General features: G+C 38.2%; 2 protein-coding genes across 2 annotated transcripts; one reads left to right on the top strand and one right to left on the bottom strand.

Moving 5' to 3' along the window:
• The first annotated feature begins 1,498 nt into the window (after positions 1–1,498).
• On the top strand, positions 1,499–18,039 carry LOC115973130 (probable inactive ATP-dependent zinc metalloprotease FTSHI 5, chloroplastic). Its single transcript, XM_031093376.1, has 8 exons — positions 1,499–1,693; positions 9,675–9,794; positions 12,455–12,640; positions 12,778–12,852; positions 14,308–14,367; positions 14,781–14,888; positions 15,952–16,032; positions 17,673–18,039. The coding sequence occupies exons 1-8, from the start codon at positions 1,637–1,639 to the stop codon at positions 17,745–17,747; spliced, it is 762 nt and encodes a 253-aa protein (XP_030949236.1). The 5' UTR covers positions 1,499–1,636; the 3' UTR covers positions 17,748–18,039.
• A 673-nt stretch (positions 18,040–18,712) lies between these two features.
• LOC115973124 (leucine-rich repeat receptor-like protein kinase PXL1) lies at positions 18,713–22,189 on the bottom strand. The gene is made up of 2 exons (XM_031093361.1): positions 19,543–22,189; positions 18,713–19,244 (listed from the first exon to the last, which is right to left on the bottom strand). Exons 1-2 carry the CDS (start codon positions 22,187–22,189, stop codon positions 18,835–18,837), a joined length of 3,057 nt encoding a protein of 1,018 aa, XP_030949221.1. The 3' UTR covers positions 18,713–18,834.
• Positions 22,190–22,567: the final 378 nt, after the last annotated feature.

The raw sequence follows: 22,567 nt of genomic DNA, 5'->3' as shown, positions 1-22,567 counted from the left end.
ACCCAAGAGCTCTCTCCCACTTCAACAAGACTTGGGCCTGAAAAAAGACCCTCTCTAGTGTCTGGGCTTGTTCCAAGGCCCATTAAAGGCTGAACTACAGCCTGATTAGAGCTCCGTTGAAACCATTTAAAAGCCTTAGAGATCTCTCTACCAGATTCACGTGAATCCCCTCTGCACTTCGTATCTCCCCCTTTCTTTCTATCCCAGAAAACCCGTCTCCTCCCCATCACATCAACCTCCACGACAAGACCCCTCCCAGACCAGCAAGATCTCCTAGCATCACTCTTCTTCCCCATAACAAAATCTTTTGAATTCAAATTAGTACTAGGGAAACGTAGCCTAGTGTCTGCCAGGTTTTGCTCACCAACCTCTGCCACCTCATAAGAGCAAAGCTCCCTCCTAGCTCCTCCCACCACCTCCAACCTGTCAGATTTCACCACCCGTAAATCCCCCTCTTTAGCACCAGAGATTCTCAGATTCACTCCCATCTTCTCCTCTCCTATCTGTGGTAACTTCCTTTTGGCAATGGTTCCTAGTTGCTTTGGTTGCTTCCTTTCCTCTATTCTTCCATGGAAACCTTGCACAACTTCAGCAAAAGTTCTAGAACCTACAGCCTCCAAGTTAGACCTACGCGCCTGAGGAAAGAATTTGGGAAATCTATTTCCTCCCACTGCATATTGAGAAGGGTTCAGTAGTTTTCTAAGTTCAAGGCCAAAAGCCCTCCAACCAAGACTCTCTTTGCCTTCCGGAATAATAATCGACCTCCTAGACCCACTAGCTTTGAGCTCAGTCAACAGCAAGAACTGACCAGCAGAGTTGTAACTCCATTGGAGAGTAAAAGCTGTGTCACCTTCTCTAAAAATAAAAAACTGTTTGGAACTCACCCCAATAACAAGGTGTTCTATGCTAGACATCAGCCAATGAGCTGCATTCCTACCCATAAAGACTGACCTCATAAAGAATTTGCCCCTCTCAAAAATCCTTAACATGAAATAACGACCCCCTTCCTCTAAAACTAAATGAAAAAATTTTGACTCAATGAAGAATTTACGAACTCCCCCCATGTTTTTCCCGCTTGCAATATGAAATATGTTATTTAGTTAACATGAGCTAAGCTGCCTTTAAATTGTGATAGCTGTATGACTGATGTCATTGACAATATTATCTGATGGTCCGTACAACTAATCGGATCCTCTTTGTTATCAACTGCTCTGTTAGCTATGGTTGTTTACATTGATCTGGCCTGACTTAATATCAAATACAAATGTAACTTTATCATGTCAATTGTTGCATGCTTCAGCTCTTTCTTATAATTTTTTTGCATCCACACATTTAATTTAGGTATATGTCATATATTGTTTAATTTCCTTTTTCTCTTTCTTTGGGGAAGTTTGTTTAAACTTGCTTAATGCATGTGTCTAATGCATATTCAGATATTCTTCTTCTTCTTCTTCTTCTTTTTTTTCAATTAATTTTTTCTAAATGAAGCATAACTTTTATTGTTTTGCAGACTTTTAGTGATAATGTCCCTAAGTGGGTGCGGGAAACCAAAATAGTGAAGAAACTAAGCAAATTGCTGGTGAATCATCTTGGACTGACATTGACTAAAGAAGATCTGCAGAATGTGGTTGATCTGATGGAACCATATGGTCAGATAACCAATGGGATTGAACTTCTAAACCCTCCTATTGATGTAAGGGACCATCTGGTACATCAATTCTAAATAACTGCATTGCTCTTGTCATCTTAATCTGTGACGGTTAGAGTTTCTTCTTCTATTTCTGAATTTAACTATTATGCCAGTCTGAATTCCTCTTAGGTAAAATTTCCTAAATCTTATTGCTATTACTTTTTTTTTCTTTCACATTATTACTGAGATAATTGTCTTGTTTTTTTAATCAGCTTCTTATTCTATTCCTGATATTTACAATTATGCTAGCCTGAATTTCTCTTATGTAAATTTTTGAATCTTTTTTCATATTATTACTGAGATAATTCTTTTGTTTTTCACCAGTTCATTGCAAATTATGTGGTTTAAGCTATTGTAATTATCCTTCTGCCTGTTTCCATTGCATTTATCTATTTATTAAGTCATTGTCCTCTCTCTCTCTCTCTCTCTCTCTCTCTCTCTCTCTCTCTCTCTCTCTCTCTCTCTCTCTCTCTCTCTCTCTCTCTCTCTCTCTCTCAGTTATGGTTTGTTCAGCCCTTGATTGTATATTTGGTATGACCTGTTTTTGGGCAAGGAAGGTGGCTTGGTTTCCACAAATTAACAAAGACAAAAAGTTTGACTAAAACGGAGTACATGAAATGTAAGTTTATTAAAAGTAGAAACAAAGATGAAGGGGAGGTAAGATTTGATGGCCAAGAGATACTAAAGAGAGAACTTTCTATATCTTGGATCAATAATTCATAAAGATGGTAAGATAGAGGAGGATGTGAATCATAGGATAAAAGGAAGGTGGATGAAGTGGAGAAGCGCATTAGAAGTGTTGTGTGACCGTAGAATACCTATCAAGTTAAAAGGGAAAATTTTACAAGATTGCTATATGACTAGCTATGCTCTATGGTACCAAATGTTAGGTAATTAAGAAGCAACATATCCATAAAATGAGTGTAGCGGAAATGAGAATGTTAAGATGGATAAGTGGAAATGCAAGTTGATGAGACAGTTGGCAAAAATGCGTGCATGTCTCCACGTATACTCTTTTTTTTTTCCACAAAAATGCGTCTTTAGGGTCTGTTTGGTAGAAGAGTTTGAGTAATATTGTTTGGGTATTTTTGATATACGTATGAGTGAAAAAGTATATAGGTAATTTCTGGTAGTTAAATTTTTGTTATAAAGAATTCCTCAGAAATTAGTCAACCTTAGTGCTTCATCTATGGGGGGGGGGGGGGTGTTGAGTCCAAATCTTTTCAATTAGTTGTAGAGGAAGGGGGTCGTTTTTTCTTGTTATGGATTTTTGAGAGGGGCAAATTCATTATGAGATCAGTTTTCATGGGCAAGAATGTAGCACAATGGCTGATGTTTAACATTGAACACCTTGTTGTTGGGGAGAGTTTCAAACAGTTTTTCACTTTTAGAGAGGGTGACACTGCTTTCACTCTCCAATGGTGTTCCAACTCTTCTGGTCAGTTCTTGCTATTGACTGAACTCAAAGCTGGTGGGTCTAGGAGATCGATTATTATACCGGAAGGCAAAGAGAGATATGGTTGGAGGGTTTTTGGTCTAGAACTAAGGAAATTGTTGATTCCTTCTCAAGATGCAGTGGGTGGAAATGGTCCTCCTAAATTCATTCCTCAGGTGCGGAAGTATAACCTGGAGGATCAAAACTCTAGAACTTTTGGTGAAATTGTGCAAGGCTTTCATGGAAGAACTAAGGATAGAAAGCAGCTGAAACAACTAGGACTCACAGCTAAGGGGAAGTTAACACAGTTAGGAAAGGAGAAAAAGGGGGAGAATCTGAGACTTTCAGGTGCAAAAGTGGGGGAAATTCCAGTGGGCAAGTTTGAAAGGATGGAGGTGGTGGGAGGGATTAGGAGGGAGCAACGGTTGAGTGAGGTGGCAGAGGTGGGTAAGCAAAAGCTGGCAGATACTAGGTTTCATTTCCCAAGCTTTTTGAATTCAAAAGCTGATGAAAAGGGGAAGAAGTGTGATTTTAGGAGATCTTGCTGGTCAGGGAGAGGTCTTGTCGTAGAGGTTGATGTGAAAGGGAGGAGACGGGTCTCTTGGGTTAGAAAGAAAGGGGGAGTTTCAAAGATCAGAGGGGAAGCACGTGAAGTGGAATGGGAATGCATTTCAGATGCTTCTAAGGCCCTTAAATGGGTTCCATAGGGAACCAAACAGGATGTTGTTAAGCTAGTTTTGGGCCTTGGAACAAGCCCAATGATGACTGACTCAGTAATGGGTTATTTTTATTTGGGCCCAAGCTTATTTGAAATGGGTGAGAGCTCTCTGGCTGGGGAAGGAAAATCAGCCCAGGTTCTGGCGATAGAGGCATGCCCTAAGGCTCGTCACCTATCTCTTGAGCAAGGAGCGTCGGACCGGTGCGCTAAGCCTCTAGTGGAGGCCCACGGCCCCTTATTCGCCGGAACCAGCTCTGACGAGCTCTTGGAGCCACCGGGAAAGGCCGTTGGTCTCCTCACTCCCAGTACTGGGTCCGTTGAGTCTCCGATGCAGCTGGTGGAGGCCGACGGCCCTTTCTCAGCCGGAACCAACTCCGATGAGCTTTCGCTGTCACCGAGAAAGGCCAATGACCCCTGCACCGCCGGTTCTTGTTCCGGTGAGCCTTCGATTCCTCCGATCAAGGCTGGCGGCCCCTCCTCCGACGGATTTAGCTCCGATGTGCCCCCGGTGCCACCGGGTAAGTCTGATAAGGTGCCGTCGAGGTCATCGGTAGAAAGCTTTTTATCCGATTTCTTTTTGAGCTTATTGCGGGCTGGGCTTGTGGTTCTGAGTGATAATGTTGGGGTTGAAGGTGGCTGGGACAGTTGTGCCAACTTCAAGCCGAAAGCTGCCCTTGAACTTGAGTAACCCAGTTTAGCGGTGTCACCCACGAAGGCTTTGTGTGTTGTCTCTGGGGCGAGTGTTTTGGTGGAGGAAGAATTGAATATTTCAGATATGGGTTTGGGTGGAGAGGATAGTTTATCAACACCTCTGTTATCTATCACGCCCTTTGGGTTACCTTTGTCAGCTGAGTTGAATTGTAGCAACGAGGCAGTGGAGAGTGTGAACACGTTGGATATTTCTAGATGGGTGAAAAACAGATTTCCTGGTTTTAGTAAATTGGTGGGGCTGCCTTTGAGCCGGCATGAGAAGTTATGTATTGCCTTGATACAAAAGATTGAGAGGGAGACAGAGGTTGCCAAAGAGTTGAACGGGAAAGCTACAGTTTCTAGAAAAGTTGTCATCTTTAAGGAGAAAGGGAAGAGAGAACTGAGGAATTTGCAATCTTCGGTTAATTATGATGGTAGGTAGTGTGTTGGTTGCTGAGTTTTTTTGTCAGATGGGGATTTCTTGTCTTTATGAATTTGAAAATTCTCTCTTGGAATGTTAGGGGTCTGAATGACTGTCGAAAACGTTTGATTGTGAAAAATTTATTGTGTGAATGGAAGTGTGATGTAATCTGCCTTCAAGAAACTAAGCTTGCTGGCCTGGACAGATGGTTGGTAGCTTATGGAGTTGTCCTTTTATGGATTGGGTGGCTTTAGATGCTGTCCAGACGGCCGGTGGGGTTTTGTTGATGTGGGATAGGAGGATTTTAGAGAGGTCGGAGTGTTTGGTGGGTTCTTTCTCTGTGTCTATTCGGTGGCGTGGGGTGGGGGACGGTTTCACTTGGGCGTGTTCGGGGGTTTATGGCCCAATTGATAACAATGAGAGGGGTCTAATGTGGGACGAGTTGGTTGGTGTTTAGCATTACTGGAATGTCCCTTGGTGTTGCATCGGGGATTTTCATATTGTTCGTTTCCCTAGTGAACGGTTGGGTAATTCTCGTCTTACTCCGGCCATGGAACTCTTTTCGGAGTTCATTGGGGATCTTAATTTGATATACTTGCCTCTGGAGGGAGGGAGATATACTTGGTCTAGCGGGTCAGATCAACCTTCGATGTCTAGGATAGACAAGTTTTGGTGTCTCATGATTGGGAGGAGCACTTTCCGGATGTGACCCAACGGATTTTACCTCGCCCTGTTTTAGATCATTTCCCAATTTTAGTGGAGGTAGGGGGAATGGCGAGGGGTAAAAGTCCGTTTAGGTTTGAGAATATGTGGCTAAAGACGGATGAGTTTATTGATAGAGTTCATTCTTGGTGGAATTGACATTCTTTCTCTGGTACTCCAAGTTTTGTGTTTGCCAAAGAGCTGAAGGCTTTGAAAAAAGATATCATTCAGTGGAACCGTTTGGAGTTTAGTCATGTTGGGCGCAAAAAGTCGCAATTATTAGAGGCACTGAAATCCTTTGATGCCAAGGAAGGGGAATTTGGCCTCTCTGATGCTGAGTCTTGTGAGAGAGATGTGGTGAGAACTGAAGTAAAGAATCTTCTCTCTTTGGAAGAAATCTCATGGAGACAGAAATCAAGGATGTTATGGATTAAGGAAGGAGATAATAATACTAAATTTTTCCATAGGGTGGCTAATTCCCGTAGAAGGTATAATAATCTGAGTATTTTGGAGGTGGATGGGGTGATTTATGAGGAGGAATCCGAGGTGGCTGCCCAGGTAGTAAATTTTTATAAAAATTTGTATCAGGAGACGGAGGAGTGGAGGCCTTTTGTGGAAGGGTTGGAGTTTGATCAGATAGATGGGTTGGAGAGGGGTTGGCTTGAAAGGAGGTTTGAGAAGGAGGAAATTCTTCTAGCCGTTAACGAGCTGGCTGGAGATAAAGCTCCAGGTCCAGACGGTTTCTCTATGGCCTTTTTCCACCATTGTTGGAGAGTGGTGGAAAGGGATGTCCTAGCAGTTTTTGAGGAGTTCTATCAACATAGTAAGTTTGAGAAATCTTTGAATGCTACCTTTATAGCTCTAATTCCTAAGAAGAATGATGCTTCCAATATTCGAGATTTCAGGCCTATTAGCTTGGTGGGGAGCTTGTACAAGATCCTGTCTAAGGTTTTGGCGAATCGTTTGAAACTGGTCTTAGATCAACTGATTTCTGAGTCTTAGAATAGTTTTGTGGGAGGAAGACAGATTCTTGACTCAGTTCTTGTTGCCAATGAGTGTGTTGATAGTCGAGTGAAGAGTAAGATTCCGGGGGTTATTTGTAAGCTAGACATTGAGAAAGCTTATGATCATGTGAATTGGGAGCCTCTTCTAGATCTTTTGAAGAGAATGGGCTTCGGGGAGAAGTGGTGTAGATGGATCCGCACTTGTATCTCAACGGTCCAGTTTTCTATTTTGATTAATGGGACTCTAGCTGATTTTTTTGGGAGCTCGAGGGGTCTGAGATAAGGGGATCCGCTATCTCCAATGTTGTTTCTAGTCATGATGGAGGTCTTAAGTAGGATGTTGAAAAGAGTTGAAGGTGCTGGCTTGATCAGGGGTTTCAAGGCTGATGGAAGACGGGGTGAAGGGGAATGTGTCTCGCATCTTCTATTTGCGGATGATACTATTCTGTTTTGTGATGCGGAAGTGGAGCAGATCCTTCATGTGCGGATGCTTCTCCTTTGTTTTCAGGCTGTGACAGGTTTGAAGGTTAATGTCCTGAAGAGTGAGATGGTTCCAATAGGGGAGGTTAATAATATTCATGCCTTGGCAGAGATTCTGGGTTGTCGGATTGGGTCCTTGCCTATGACCTATCTTGGTATGCCGTTGGGGGCTTTCTATAAGTCCCCTTCTATTTGGAATCCTATCTTGGAGAAGATTAATCGGAGGTTGGCCGGGTGGAAGAAGTTGTATTTGTCAAAAGGTGGAAGATTGATGTTGCTCAAGAGTACGCTTTCCAGCCTTCCTACTTACTATTTATCTCTTTTCACCATCCCGTCGCATGTGGCTAATAAAATTGAGAAGATTCAGAGGGACTTCCTGTGGGGGGAGTCGAAGGTGCATTTGGTGGGGTGGGATAAGGTGTGTGCTCTTAAGGCAATTGGTGGCTTAGGTATTAGGAAATTAACTACCTTTAATAAAGCCTTACTAGGAAAGTGGTTATGGCGGTTTGGGGTTGAGGAGACTCGTCTTTGGAGGAGGGTTGTAGCTTTGAAGTTTGGGGAAGAGTGGGGGGGTTGGTCTTCCAAGCTGGGTAGGGGTGTTCATGGGTGTGGTTTATGGAGAAGTATCCGAAAAGGTTGGGAGGTTTTTAGCAAGCTTATCCGGTTTGAGGTAGGGGTGGGGGATAGAGTGAAGTTTTGGACAGATCAATGGTGTGGGGACTCTCCACTCCATCTATCATTCCCGGTAGTGTATGGGATTGCTACTAATAGAGAGGCTTCTGTGGCCTCGTCTCTCAAAAGATTGGGGACTGAGGCTCGGAGAAGTTGGAAGGTTCTTTTACTTAGGGATCCTAATGATTGGGAGGTGGGAGATGTGGATCAATTTCTCCATACCTTGTATTCTTATTTACCTCACTCCGAGCAAGGAGACCGCATGATTTGGAAATTGTTGAAGAAGGGGGATTTCGACATTCGCTCCTTTTATGACAAGCTTCAAAGTCCCTTGCCTTTTACTTTTCCTTGGAAAGGTATTTGGAAGGTTAAGGCCCCTACGCATGTCTCTTTCTTTGTTTGGACTGCAGCTTGGGAGAAGATTCTTACAGGGGATACTTTGCGGTGTAGAGGCTTTGATCTGGTTGACTGGTGTATTATGTGTCGTTGCAATGGGGAGACGGTGAATCATTTGCTTCTCCATTGTGAGAAAGCTTATAAGTTGTGGAGCTGGATTTTCAGATCTTTTGGGATTTCATGGGTCTTGCCAAGATCGGTTGCAGAAACGCTCTTCAGTTGGTGGAATTGGTTTGGAAAGCACTCTTCTAGCATTTGGAATTTAGCTCCGTTGTGCCTAATGTGGTGTATTTGGAGGGAGCGGAATTGGCGAACTTTTGAGGACGGACAAATTCAATGACCAGTTGCTTGCTTATTTTTGTGGTTCTCTCTTTGATTGGTCTAGGGCTTGGGGACTCACCTCTAGTGATTCTCTCCCTTTGTTCCTTTGCTCTCTCCTTTGTAAAGAAGGAAGAGAATCACTAGTCGTGAGTCCCAAGCCCAAGACCATCAAAAAGAGTTCTAATAAAAGAAGCAAGCATTTGATCACTGGAACTATCCAAATTCTCAAAAGTTTACCGATTCCGTTCTTTCCAAAGATACCATAGTATGCACAATGGAACTAAATTCCAGATCTGAGACGAATGCTTCTCCAACCAATTCCACCAGCCAAAAAGGAAATTTGGAATCGATCTAGGTATGACCCACGACACTCCAAAAGTTATAAAAACAAAGCTCCACAACCAATAAGCCATTTCACAATGAAGAAGTAAGTGGTTCACCGTCTCCCCACAGTGTCGACACATAATGCACCTGTCCACAAAATCCAAGCCCCTCAATCTCATGTAATCACCCGTTAGGATCTTATTCCAAGTTACACACCAAACGAAGAAAGAAACACGCCTAGGGACCTTAACTCTCCATATACCTTTCCAAGGAAAGACAACTGAGGGAGAATCCCACAACTTGTTACAATACAATCGGATGTCAAAATTCTCATTAGGCTTCAACTTTTAATTAATTAATTATTGCTTAATCTATTGATAATCAATTTTATTGAATTGATAGTGTTTGCTCTTGCAAACCATGTTCCATCAGTAGCGTATATCTCTCAAAGATTGACAAACTTTATTGTTTCTTGGATTCCCTAATAAATTCAAGAGCAAATGTTTTTGTGATCCCATCTGTGGACTTTAAAAATGATAGTAAAATTTGAGATTGTCGTTTTCAACATCCTAAAGTGGAAAACAATAATTTGGATTTGGAATGCCTAATCAAGTATTTTATGTTTCAGTAATATATTGGTTACCTCGTGTCGAATATAAATGTTGAATTATTTTTATGCACTATGAAGTTTTTAAAATGATCCTTCTTCAGAGATAGTATGTCCTTCCAATATGTGCATGCTCTCAATGATAGAGGAGATAGGTTCCTCCTGTTGCTTTAGAAGTGTGCACTGTACTCATTGTTATTTAATGATTGGCCAGTGGACAAGGGAGACCAAGTTCCCACATGCTGTTTGGGCTGCTGGTCGTGGTCTTATTGCTCTTCTCTTACCAAACTTTGATGTTGTAGATAATCTATGGCTTGAGCCATTGTCTTGGCAGGTTAGTCATTTTCTTATCTTCTTGTGATTTTGTGTCTACAACATATTCAATATATAATAATTCTCCAATTTCTATGCCTATGGACACTTTCTAGGGATTTTATCCCTCTTCTAATGGCCTGATATCCAGGCATGGCAGTTATGTGCGGTGTTTAGATGTCTGCTAGTTATTTTTAATATACTTCTCCATCTGTCTCTAGTTGTGTGATGCGTTTGAAAAGGAACAAAATTTAAGAATACTCACTAGTGCATTGGGATATTATATATTTAGTACTGATTTTCCAAAAGTTCCCTTATATAAGTTAAATTGTTTTCTTGATCCAAAATTATTTATTTATTTATTTTTTTATAGGTAAGAATAATTTTATTGAAAAAGGAATACTTAATGTATAAAAAACACAAAGAAGTCCAATGAATTACAATATAAAAGGAATTATCTACAAGAAGGTAGTGACTATGAATAATTCAATGGAATCACTGTGTCAAACACCATGCATGTGAATGCTTATATAATGAACTAGTAAAAGTTGCTAGCAATTGACTGCCCGTGCCTTCCTAATCTTTGAAAGTGTGTCGATTTCTTTTCCTTCATAAGGTCCACATCAAACATAAAGGAACAAGATTCCAAATATCTGATGAATGCTTGCCAATCCAATTCCTCCATCCATACAAAACATTAAGGACCATTTGGGTAAGACCCACTGAATCACAAAGGATCTGACATACAAAACTGGTCACACTAAAATTTATCAAAAGTTGGTCTTTTGTTTCCCCACTACGTCAACACATACAACACTAACTCACAATAGAATATCCTCTCTTGATAAGGTTCTCAAAAGTGAGTATCCTCCCCAAGCCACTGTCCAAACAAAAAAGAGACCCTCTATGTAGCCTTAACAACCACTCTCCTAACATGGCTTTCCAAGGGAAAAGAACAGGAGATGATCCCCCGAATACATTATAAAAATGTCGAAGTTTAGCTACAAAATTAACCTTAATATTTTTTTATTGGAGGTGAATTTTGACAAATTCACCGTTGGAGGAAATCTTCTTCTTATATTTTCCATACTTGCAAAATTTCTAGAAAATTAAAGATCAATAGCTATGTCATCAATAAAATGTTTAAATTGCAAGTTTTTGTATTTTAAAATTATGCATAAAATATAAACTTATAGATAATATGGTAAATAATATCTGATTGACACAAAATTTGATATGTGTATTAAAAGCGTATAGAACATGCAATTCAACAGTTAGATTTTCAAAATATATAGTAATATTTATTTTATTGAGTAAGGTTGTAACCTTAGGCTATAACCAATTTTGTAGCTAAACTTTGTCCTTATAAAAAGATTGAACATTGAAACTTCAATCCCTATAAACTTCCATCTCCTCTGATTTCCCCACCTCTAATAGGAATATGGGAGTCTATCAGGTTGAGAAATGCAGCCACCACTTCTAACTCCCAATCATTAAAATTCCGCAAGAAACTCCCATCCTAGTTCCTCCTCTCCCCCTCTGCCGGTCTATCTAACAATGACTCCACCAATGCTTCCCTATCTGTGGCATTTTCAAACAATACAGGAACATCATCCTAAAAGGCTGATCTCCACACCAACAGTCATGCCATAAATGAATTCTATTGCTAGAGCCAACATCAAAATGGATGTATCGTAAAAACACTATCCCCTCTCATTCTAATCTCCTTCCATAAAGCACAACCATGGGCACCTTGCAAAGGTTTCATAAACCATTCACCTCACTCCTCCCCAAACTGTGACTCAATTTGTATCTCTTTGAATTAAGAATGATGCAGGAAAGTGAAAACTGTAAAGCTTTGACATTTTAAAAATTGACACTCTTTTCCATACAGACTAAAGTAGAAAGTGTGTACCACCAAAGGAAGGAAACAAATGGGAACTGCAACTCAATTTGGGACAGAGGAAGTATCGTTTTTGCTATTTTCTGTTATATTTCTCTAGACAACTTAAATGATACATTTCTTGTTAAATAATTTTGAATTTTTGCTAATACGATTATGATATCAGATTGTTAAGGTATTATTCCATCCCTCCCAAATTGTTAGTACTTTATCCCACTCTATTCCACTTCAGGATGTTCCAAAATGTCTTCTTTGAAAAGAGTCAGTCAATAAAAGACGAGTGTGTGCATTAGATGGGGACTGACCCGCACTTATAACTTGCTTATGTACAATAAAAACATGCGATTGGAACACAAAATGTCATCCCATTGGAAGTAAATAGAGCCCAACAAGGAAGGTATAATCTTATTAACTTTTATATCCTGGAAGAAATTTTACATGATGTGTCAAAAATGGATCCTTAACAAGTGAACTGCACCCAAGAATATGTATGAGCATGCAGTATACTAAGATATGTCTATAAAAATTGTCATATTTGCTTCGAAGTCCAAATAATCCCCTTATCTGAACTGAGGCTCACCAGTAATATGTCTTTGTCTGTGGTTATTTGCCCAATTTTTTTCTCCCAACTTCATTTTGATATTTAGGATAGTTGCAGCCATTTGTCTCTGGAAACGGTGAAAAAATGTTATCATTTTGTATGGGTCATATGCCATTGATCAAATTGTTTGGGGAACTCCATTGAGTGGAGCACTGATTAACTCTTACGCTTCTTACAGGGAATTGGATGCACAAAAATCACTAAGGCGAGAAATGAAGGCTCTATGAATGCGAATTCAGAATCAAGATCATACCTTGAAAAGAAGCTTGTATTTTGCTTTGGTTCATATATTGCAGCCCAAATGATACTTCCTTTTGGGGAAGAAAATTTTCTTTCTTCTGAAGAATTAAAGCAGGCACAAGAGGTTGTTTCATGAAATGCATTATGCTTGTGTGATATTTCAAAGTTGAATTTATTATGAATGAGAAAAACCTATAGAACTTAATTTTGAGCATCATAGGGATTATTTGTTTATTTTTTTCTATCTTTGGGGTGCAACAGATAGCCACACGTATGGTGATTCAATATGGATGGGGTCCTGATGATAGCCCTGCAATTTACCATCATAGTAATGCGGTATTCTCCTTTCTTCAAATCCAAAAGTAAATTATTACAAAATAACTGGTTCCATTGCTCTTGGATCATTTTGAAAGTGAAATGCATATTAGTAGAGCACCTCCAAGAGTGAGTAATGGATTACACAAAGACAAATATCTTGTTGGAATTTTTTAATTTATATGATACTCTCTTCTTATGATTTGTACCATACATGTTTTAAGAGAACTTGCATGTTCCTTTTTCATTTTATTTGCTTTTAAACAGACTGCTCAAACTAATGATAGATAATAATTTGTTAACTACATGGACCTTCCTCATTTAGGATTGCTTTGTGCAGAAAACAAATACTATTCTCAAATAAAATTGGTAAATTGTGGATAATGACCACACAATATTGAAATTAATTTAGTTAATAGGGAATGAGCTACATTTTGGACCAACTGAGGAAGGAAGGACAAATTGAGATGAATAAGCCTAATGTTGTCACAAATTAACTTATTTACCAAATACCGTCTCAATTCATCTATCTCATTAGATCTGGGATGTGATATGGTTCCTAAGGATGAACCTGTTGATTTAGGAGGCTAGGAAAGTTGGAATTAAATAATTAGAAAAAAGAGTGTACAGAATGAAGGGAAAAATTTGTTAAATTTCTATCTCCTGGTTTCATTCTTTTGTCTGGGAAGAATGAAAATTATAATCCCTAAAATTCTTGTTTTTATTTGTTTCAAGATGAAGTTCCACATGGGGAAATTTTCTTTGATAGGCTATCCGAAATATTATTGCCATGTGGGGGCATTTTGGTGGGGTTTAGGAGTGTGTATTTCCTTTTCTTTTGCATGTGATGATGATGATGATAATTATAGCACTTGAAGACAAAGGCAACTGTAAATGGGATTTTCTCTTGGTTGTGTTCCTTCTGTGTGTGTACACATGCTCATGCGAGTGTTTAGCGACAACTTTGAGAAGTGATCCTTCCATTAATGGCTGTATAACAGTATTAGGTAATGACTTGAGGTTGATGGATGTTGATTTTGGTGGTCTGTTGTGGTCTACATGCCTTGATGGTGATGATGGTTGCGCTAGCAACATATAAAAAAATGGTAGATGCTGTGTTGTAGAAATGGCCAAAATTGATTATAATTATGATGGACCTGGATGTGACTTCTAATGGAGAATGTGTTGAGGAGCAGTGGCAATGACTGGTGGTGACACTCGTCATAGGTGTTGATAGTGGGTAATATAGCCATTTTCATAATAAACATCATAGTGCTCACTCATTAGGCAATTCTATGTTATTGATATATTTTAGAGCAATATGACAATGATACTAGTCTGGACTTGCAAGGGATAATGCTCTCTTGTTACTCTTGACTCTTTGAGAAACTCATTTTTCAATTATCTTTATTCTTTTTCAAGGGGCTTATGAGCTTGTTGTTATAGTGATTGAATGTTCATATTTTACTGGCATAGGTTACAGCTTTAAGCATGGGGAACAACCATGAGTATGAGATAGCAGCCAAAGTTGAAAAGGCAAGTATATGTTATGATTGTGCATATTTACTTCATCTTCTACAATGCAACTCTTAGGCTCCTACTCATAATCCATAACGAGCACCTTTCTTCCTTTTTATTTGTTGTCCCACAATGTGTGTCCTATATTGAAAATTTTAATTAAAAATTTTCAGTTTCCCTTTTTATCCCTCAATTTAAAATGTATTTCCTTAATAGAAATGTCAAAAACCCACAGTTTGAGGTTAATTTTGAGAGTATTGGGAAATATATGTGTAAAGTATTAAATGCTTCTCCTTAGAATGTGTTTTGCTTTTTCAATGAAGATATTCATTATGGGACAGAGGGAGTACATGATACACCAAACACCAATAAAAGGGCTATTTGGAATAAGATTGATTGATAACCTTCGGTAAATGTTTGTTATGTTGTAGATGTATGATCTAGCATATTGTAAAGCAAAAGAAATGCTTCAAAGAAATCGTCAAGTTCTTGAAAAGATTGTTGAGGAATTGCTTCAGTTTGAAATCTTGACTAGAAAGGTAAAGAGCCATTATTTGAATTGTTTAAATTTTGCACGCATATTCTAACATGTCCCTTAATATAACTGTTGTGCTTGTTGAATTTCCAGAAGTAAATTATTTTCAGTCTCTGTTTAAATATTTCTGAAGGACTTTGAGACGTAAATTTGGAGATCGTAATATGTTGGTGCATGTGTGTGTGCATGACTGCATGTCACTTCCAGAAGTAGTAGAAAATAAAAAAAGTCAGCATGTCAGATGGAGCTGACTTGGAGTCTACCTTCACTATTTTCATATTGGATTCATAAGGGTCTTCTGATAAAAGAAAGATGAACAATCTATATGGTTCAAGAGTTTCTTACAATGCACTGTATAGGTTTTGTTTTGGGACTTAAATAGGGTCAACTTCAGTGTGAATTCAAGAATATCAGAGTTTGAATTCAAGTTCTATATATCCCAAAAAATGCTTCCATTTAAGACCGAATACAATTATTATATTTGATTTCCAGATATGACAATGAGCTTGGGCTCAAATAGTACTTCCTCCTCCCACAAGAATGTGTTGTGGGTTAGGTCATGGGCTCAAAACTCATTGGGTGTATAACTTGCCAGTAAAATTTTTTTTTTTTTTTTTTTTTTTTTTTTTTTTTTTGTGAATTCAAGTCTTAATACCAACTATGTTGGATGTGTGTATGGTATAGTTATACGGAAGTGCTATGTATAAATCCCATTGCTTCTTGCACTCTCTTCTATTTTAAAAATTGGCAATTTTCCCCTGCAACTAGCATCACTGGACATATAAATCTAGTGCATAATGTATTTAATTGTTCTTGGTTAGGTCAAATCTGAGGGTTTTTTTAATAAATTTTTAAAAAATTCATTTCAATACAATCAATTTTCATTGATTTCAAATCTGGATCTGATTGGCCTTCAATTTGGTATATCCCGCGCCCCCCTAAAAAAGGAAAGTAGAATTAGAATCATGATATAATCTTATGAAAACCTGGTTATTGTTGGTTTAATTCCGGAATTATCGATGATATTTTAGTGTTGTCGATATAATGATTTACTCTCCATTTATCAGGATTTGGAAAGAATGGTTGAAGACTATGGTGGGATACGAGAGAAAGAGCCATTTTTTCTTTCAAAATCTTATGATATTGAGGTACGTTTGAACCAATAGTTCATTATTATTTTTTTTTGGTAACTACCAATAATTCATTATGATCTCATATAATACAATTTTTTACTCATTAGGATTTATTATTAAAGCATTTAGTCGTTTAAGGTTAAAATGCATTGGTTGTCCTAGTGGGTCGCCCTTTTGATAGTGTTCTTGATGGAGTGCATTCATATTATGCCCTTGCTTTGAGCAGAAAATAGTAAAAGAAGAAAAAGTAAATAGAGTTCATAGACTGTCCCCTTATATAAGCATATCTCTGTGGTGCTCAGCTCTAGAGTCAACAAACCAAGTAGTGAATTTTACAATTATATTAACAGGCTTGCACCCTGGTATTGACATTGTGACCCCTTTAAAATTATGGGATAATTTGGCTGAGAATAATCACTAATTTCCAAGTCAGTTAAAAGGGAATTGGAAAATCAATCAATATAATATCTAAAAGTTGAAGCGTAATATTTATTAACATTTAGGTTCACTTTGTTTGGACCATTCAGTCCACTTGGGTCCATTTATTTTAGTTCACTATGGTCTATTTGGTCCACTTCAGTCTAATACGGTCCTGTTTGGTCCATTTTGGGCCTTAAATTGATTCTTGTTGTAGGCTGTCTTTTCATTTTTGTGCTTAAAATTCATTTTTTTCCTTAATTTTTGGGTTGAAAAGTATGAAATTTTATTCTATTTGGGCCCAACTTTTTAGTTTTTGGTTAAAAAATACAAACAAAATAGACCTTAGAAATTAGAGATATGAGCCCTCAGAAAGCAATAAAAATGATAAATATTCACAAGATGACCTTAAAATTCAAGTTTCAATAATATAGGCATTATACTTTTATTTTCGGATATGTTCAAATTAGTCAACCAATTATGGTATATTTAAAAAAAGTCCTTATAATAACATCTTCTCCATTTATATAAAACAATATTATAATTTTCATTCATATATATATATAAAATGTAAAATACATTATATGTTCGATTACATAAAACTTATAAAAATAGAAAAGAACTTTTAAATAACACACTATTTAACCTACAAATTTTACATTATATTCTTATAAAATAATTATATTACATTTTCCCACTCATCATGTGGGTTTGCGACTAGTTTTGATAAAATATAAAATGATTTATATTTTGGACAAGTGATGCATCGTTGTTTAGAAAAAAGCAATGTCATCTTTCTATAATCATCATTAAAAATGATTTTGTTTTCTTCATGACTTATGTGTCAATTACTTTTTAGTCTCTGAACAATAGATGAAAAATTTATCCTGCATGACAAATGGCAGCCCTTGCCTTAACTATGAACCCTTACCCTGATTAAAGTCAGAGTTGATCCTAGGTCCTTGGCCCAAACCTATAGAGACTTAACGAGCAAGCTGAGTATAATCCTATTGTCTATGTATACTTTATGTAAAAGTTGATATAAATTGGGAACTGTATTACAGGTTACTTGTTTTTTTTTTTTTGTGTTTCATGCATAAGGGTTTTGCATTTAAGTTGATCAGTATTTTTTTTTTTTGGGTCAAATTATATACTTGTCATATGGATCTTTAATCTTTGAATGGGCCTTTCTCTCTCTCTCTCTCTCATGCACACTTTTCGCCTCCACTTCTTTCCAGCCATTGTCTGTCAGCTTTCTTGATGGTGGGAATACAACCGGGACTGCTCTTTTAAGTGCACCAACATCAGACTAAGTTCAATAAAATATATGGTTCTGAAGCTGACATCTACTATAGATTCAAATTTGATTCCTAGTTTTTGCTTATACAGCATTGATGGATTTTTTTAATGGTGCAGTATATCCCTTTTTAGCATAGGAGATAATGATGTAAACTAGTTGTACATAAAGTAATTTTGGGTTGAGAAGAGGTGCCATTTTTCCTTCTTAACCATTGTTTATTGTTTTAATAATGGGTTGAAAGTCCTTCCTGCTCTCTTTTCTCAACAGTGTAATTTAGATTCATAGCATTAACCATTTTAAAAGCATATCTTGTTCTGGTAATTTTCACATCCACCATCTAGTGGGTTTGAAATCTATGAATCACTTTCAACCTGTCTGTTTATGCACTTGGAACTATAAATTGTCTAGTCCTTGAGGATCATGTCGTAGATACTGTAATAAAATAATAATTTAGGCAATTAAATAGAATTTTTATTGTCATGAAAAGAGTTGTGACCTGTTATGTACAGTTGTCATGTTTGGATTGGTTAATTATTAATTTTTTCTTCCTAAAGCTATCTATTTTTCACAATACAATCAGCATTTTGCCAAGAAAGAGAAGGGAATGCTAATATGATTAAGGACAGCAAAGCTGGGAAAAATGAAATTATGAAAGCACAGGGAAAAACTCAGTAACATCAATTTGATTTCTGGTTTCAAATATATGGGTATGTGTAAAACATATCATGGTTGATTTCTAATAGCTAAAGCCTCCAAAAAATTAAGGGTAACAATAAAAAGGAACTGTAAATAATTTGCTTACTATGATATCAGCAATTAACATGATATTGGATTGACTCGACATGGATACTCTTTTTGTGAAATAGAGGAATTATAAAGGCAATATCTCAATTTCTCAAGCAATTGATATCATAAATGAAATAAAATTAACATTATTGATTTGACATTAAATAATTATACATGAACATTCACCTTCTTGGCTCCTGTAATTGAACACATGATATTGAATTTAGCCGGACTGGAAAAGGAGTTAAAAAAGAGAGGAAAGAATAAAAACTCGAGAAGACTATTTACTCAATAACAGCCTGCAGAAATTGTTCCTACAAAAGGCCTATTATAGGTGAGGTACTAAAGATTGGCTTCTCTTTTCTACCATTGTTTACCCCATTATGGCAAATGCTTTTCCTTCTTGGTTTTGCCTCCCCAAGCATTGTTATGATGTCCCTCATAGATGGTCTATCCCTGGGGAGCTTTGCTGTGCAAAGAAGTGCTATTTGAAGGACAAGAAGCATTTCTTCTTGTACATGTTTGCATTCTCCAGCTATGCTTGGGTCCAGTGCTTCATCTAAGGGCCTGTTTTTTCTAATCTTCCTACGAAACCATTCGACAATATCGATTGATTCCCCAAATGAAGGATCTAATGGCATTTTCCCAGTCAGAAGCTCCAAAAGTACAACACCAAAACTATATATGTCAGTCTTCTCACTGACCTTCAGAGTGTATCCATATTCTGTCATTAAAGAAAAGAAAGAACAATATTATTCACGACGTTATTAGTAGATTTTCAAATGCATTTCAAATTTCTAGTAGTTTACTTTTGGAATGTTATTCTGGCATTGTGGAATTTAATGTGCACAAAGGTGTTGATTTTCTTGTTCTACCAACAGAATTCCCAGAAAGGGGAAAATGTCATCAAACTTTAGTTGATCTAATAATTCCTATCTTCCTAAACTAACTAGTTTAACAAAGTAGTGGTCAGTGCAACTGAAACTAGTCATTAGTGTAAGAGTCATAGTTTGGTTACTAACCAGGTGCAATATATCCATATGATCCAGCCACCATAGAAACTGTCTCATTCTTATGAACCATCATCCTCGCCAACCCAAAATCTGCTATCCGAGCATCAAGATTGGCATCAAGCAGTATGTTGTTGGACTTAATATCCCGGTGGATTATAGGCGGGTGGCAGTCATGGTGGAGGTAATGCAACCCGTGTGCCACACCGATAGCTATATTGTACCGTGAAACCCAGTCCACCAACAACTTTCCAGCTTGTTCACCGTGAAGTGCCGTCCCCAGGTTCCCATTTGGCATGTACTCATATGCCATCATTATGTCAGTTTCATTGTGAATATACCCTAAAACCCTGACAATGTTCCGATGCCGAAGCCTTCCTAAGAGATTCACCTCTCCCAATAGATCATCACCATTTTCAATGTCTGATCCCGATCTCCATAGCTTCTTAACAGCCACAACTACATGTGGCCGATGGATTTCTGCCTTGTAGACCACACCAGTTCCCCCCATGCCGATAATATTTGATTCCTTGATGCAAGCTAGTATGTCACTGCTGGTGAAACTGACCCTTTGGAATGCTACTAGTCTCCAGGGCCAGAGCTCATTGCTCTGCTTGAACAGATCTTCAAAGAAGCTGTTACATAAGTACCATCGTCTATATAGCCATCTTCCAATGAAGAATGCAATGCCAAGAAAGAAAATTGTTAAAATTCCAATAATAAATCCAATAATGATGTGCTTGATATGCATTTTCTGCAGCTGGCCTTTTGGTGCAGCATAATTTTGAGAACATGGTGGAAGTATGCCACCACAAAGACCAGCATTGCCCATAAGATCATTGGGATTTATGGTCATTAACATACCATTTGAGGGGACTGGACCCTCAAGCTTATTGAAAGACAGGTTGACCATTTCCAGGGTTGGTGAGCTTCCAAAATTTTCTGGTATCTGACCAATAAGAGAATTGTTGGACAGATCAAGAATGGCTAATGTGGGCATTGTTGAAATTGCTTTTGGAATTTCTCCAGTGAGCTGGTTGTTTCTGAGGTTTAGATTCACCAGTTTTTCACATGAGGCAATACTCTCTGGAATTTTTCCAGAAATATTGTTCTTTGAAAGATCAAGCAAAGAAAGCGATGAACAATCTTGGAACTGGTCTGGGATGTTCCCATCCAGATTGTTGTTGGAAGCGATGAAACTTTGTAGATTAGGAATGGAAAGAATGGGGTAAGGAAGAGATGACTCAAGATGGTTTGAAGAAACATCAATGAAAGAAAGTGATGTAGACAAGGCAATATCTTCTGGGATTTGGCCAGTGAGATTGTTGTTTGCCAGCTCCAGTCGTTGAAGTATTGGGATGTATCCTAAACCAACTGGAATGGTCCCGGAAATGTGATTATTTTGCATCCGGACACGGACTAGTGACTTGCATGTGGAGAGACCAATAGGGATGGGACCCGAAAAGGAATTGTTGAAGAGGATGAGTTTAGTGAGATTGCCTGAATCACATAAACCTGGTGGAATCTCACCCGACAATGAATTTGACGACACATCTAGCCATTGCAAGGGGGACTTTCGTCCAAGATTTATTGGCAAAGGTCCTGTCAAAACATTCTTCCATAGCTCAAGTACCTCTAATGTAGTCAACTCACCGAGCTTGCTTGGAATTGGACCGGTCAGTTTATTGCACATTAGATTCAAGAGCTGCAAGTTCTTCAATTCTGCTAGCTCAGCTGGAATCTCTCCTGAAATCTGATTATCAGAGAGATCCAGAAACACCAGCGATGTAATGTTACCAAATTCTGGTGGAATCTTTCCTGTGAAGTTGTTTTTGTACAAATAAACTGTAGTAAGTTGTTTAAGCTTACCCAATTCAGGTGGAATCCGGCCACTGAGACTGCCAACTGCCAAGTCAAGATACTGGAGTTTGGTAAGGTTGCCTAGCTCTGCTGGGATTTCGCCTTCAAAATCGTTGTACCCAAGAATTATGGTCTCCAAGGAAGAAAGTTTCCCAAGTTCTCGCGGAATCTTTCCAGTGAAGTTATTCCCTGAAAGGCCAAGGAACTTCAGTTTTTGCAAATTCATGAAAGATGCAGGGATTGACCCTTCCAAGAAGCTCCCTCTCAAATCGAGTATCTCAAGTGATGTTGCATTTCCAAGATCCTCTGGAAGGAGACCTGAGAAATTATTGCTTGATGCATTTACTAAAGTAAGTCCTGAGGCACTTCCAAGACCTGTAGGGAAGCTGCCAATGAAATTATTCTGACTTACATCAATGCTCTTCAATGAAGTAAGATTGGATAGTGATTTTGGCAATGATGAGGCAAATCCATTACTGCAAATGTTGAGATAAGAAAGACTATGGAGGCCTTGAATGTTGTCTGATACACTGCCACTGAGATTCATGTTGGAGAGATCAAGCTTCTCCAAAAGGCCTCTGGAGTTGCACCAGACACCAGTCCAGTTACAATGGGATGAACCATTCTCTACAGCTTTGCTTGGCATCTGCCAATCCTTCAGGTAATCTAAAGGATCAATAAGACTAGATTTTATTGATATCAATGTTGACAATTCATCATTTAGCAAAGTTTGAGCACCCTCAGAAAAAACAAGCGAGAGGCCAATGTAACAGTAGAAGAACAGCAAGTGGGTTTGCATTTTGTTCTGTTGGTTCCTCTTAGTTGTATTGCATTTTCTGACTTTGTGGAACAAAGGAGCTAGAAGGTGGCAAGAGGGAGTTATATGAATTTTAGAGAGAGAAAAAGAGAGTTTAGGTATTGATAATTAATGACAAATGAGGATTAGATTATTGTGAATACGTGGGTTCTTGGGATCTGTACCAGCTAATGATCTGCACTTAATGACTGTAAAGCTTTCGACTTATTGGATATCTCCTAGACATTAAAACATGGAGAGAATGTGTTTACACTGACTACTGATAGTTGTACTTATGTTCTTCCTATAATTTGATCTTGGTCAACCCAAATGGGTGATAAACTAATAATATTACCTGTGTCTCATTTTTTTATTACTTTG

Source organism: Quercus lobata, unplaced genomic scaffold (assembly GCF_001633185.2).
Source record: "Quercus lobata isolate SW786 unplaced genomic scaffold, ValleyOak3.0 Primary Assembly Scq3eQI_2000, whole genome shotgun sequence".
NCBI classification, from domain to species: Eukaryota; Viridiplantae; Streptophyta; class Magnoliopsida; order Fagales; family Fagaceae; genus Quercus; species Quercus lobata.
This window is presented reverse-complemented; position numbering and strand designations above follow the sequence as displayed.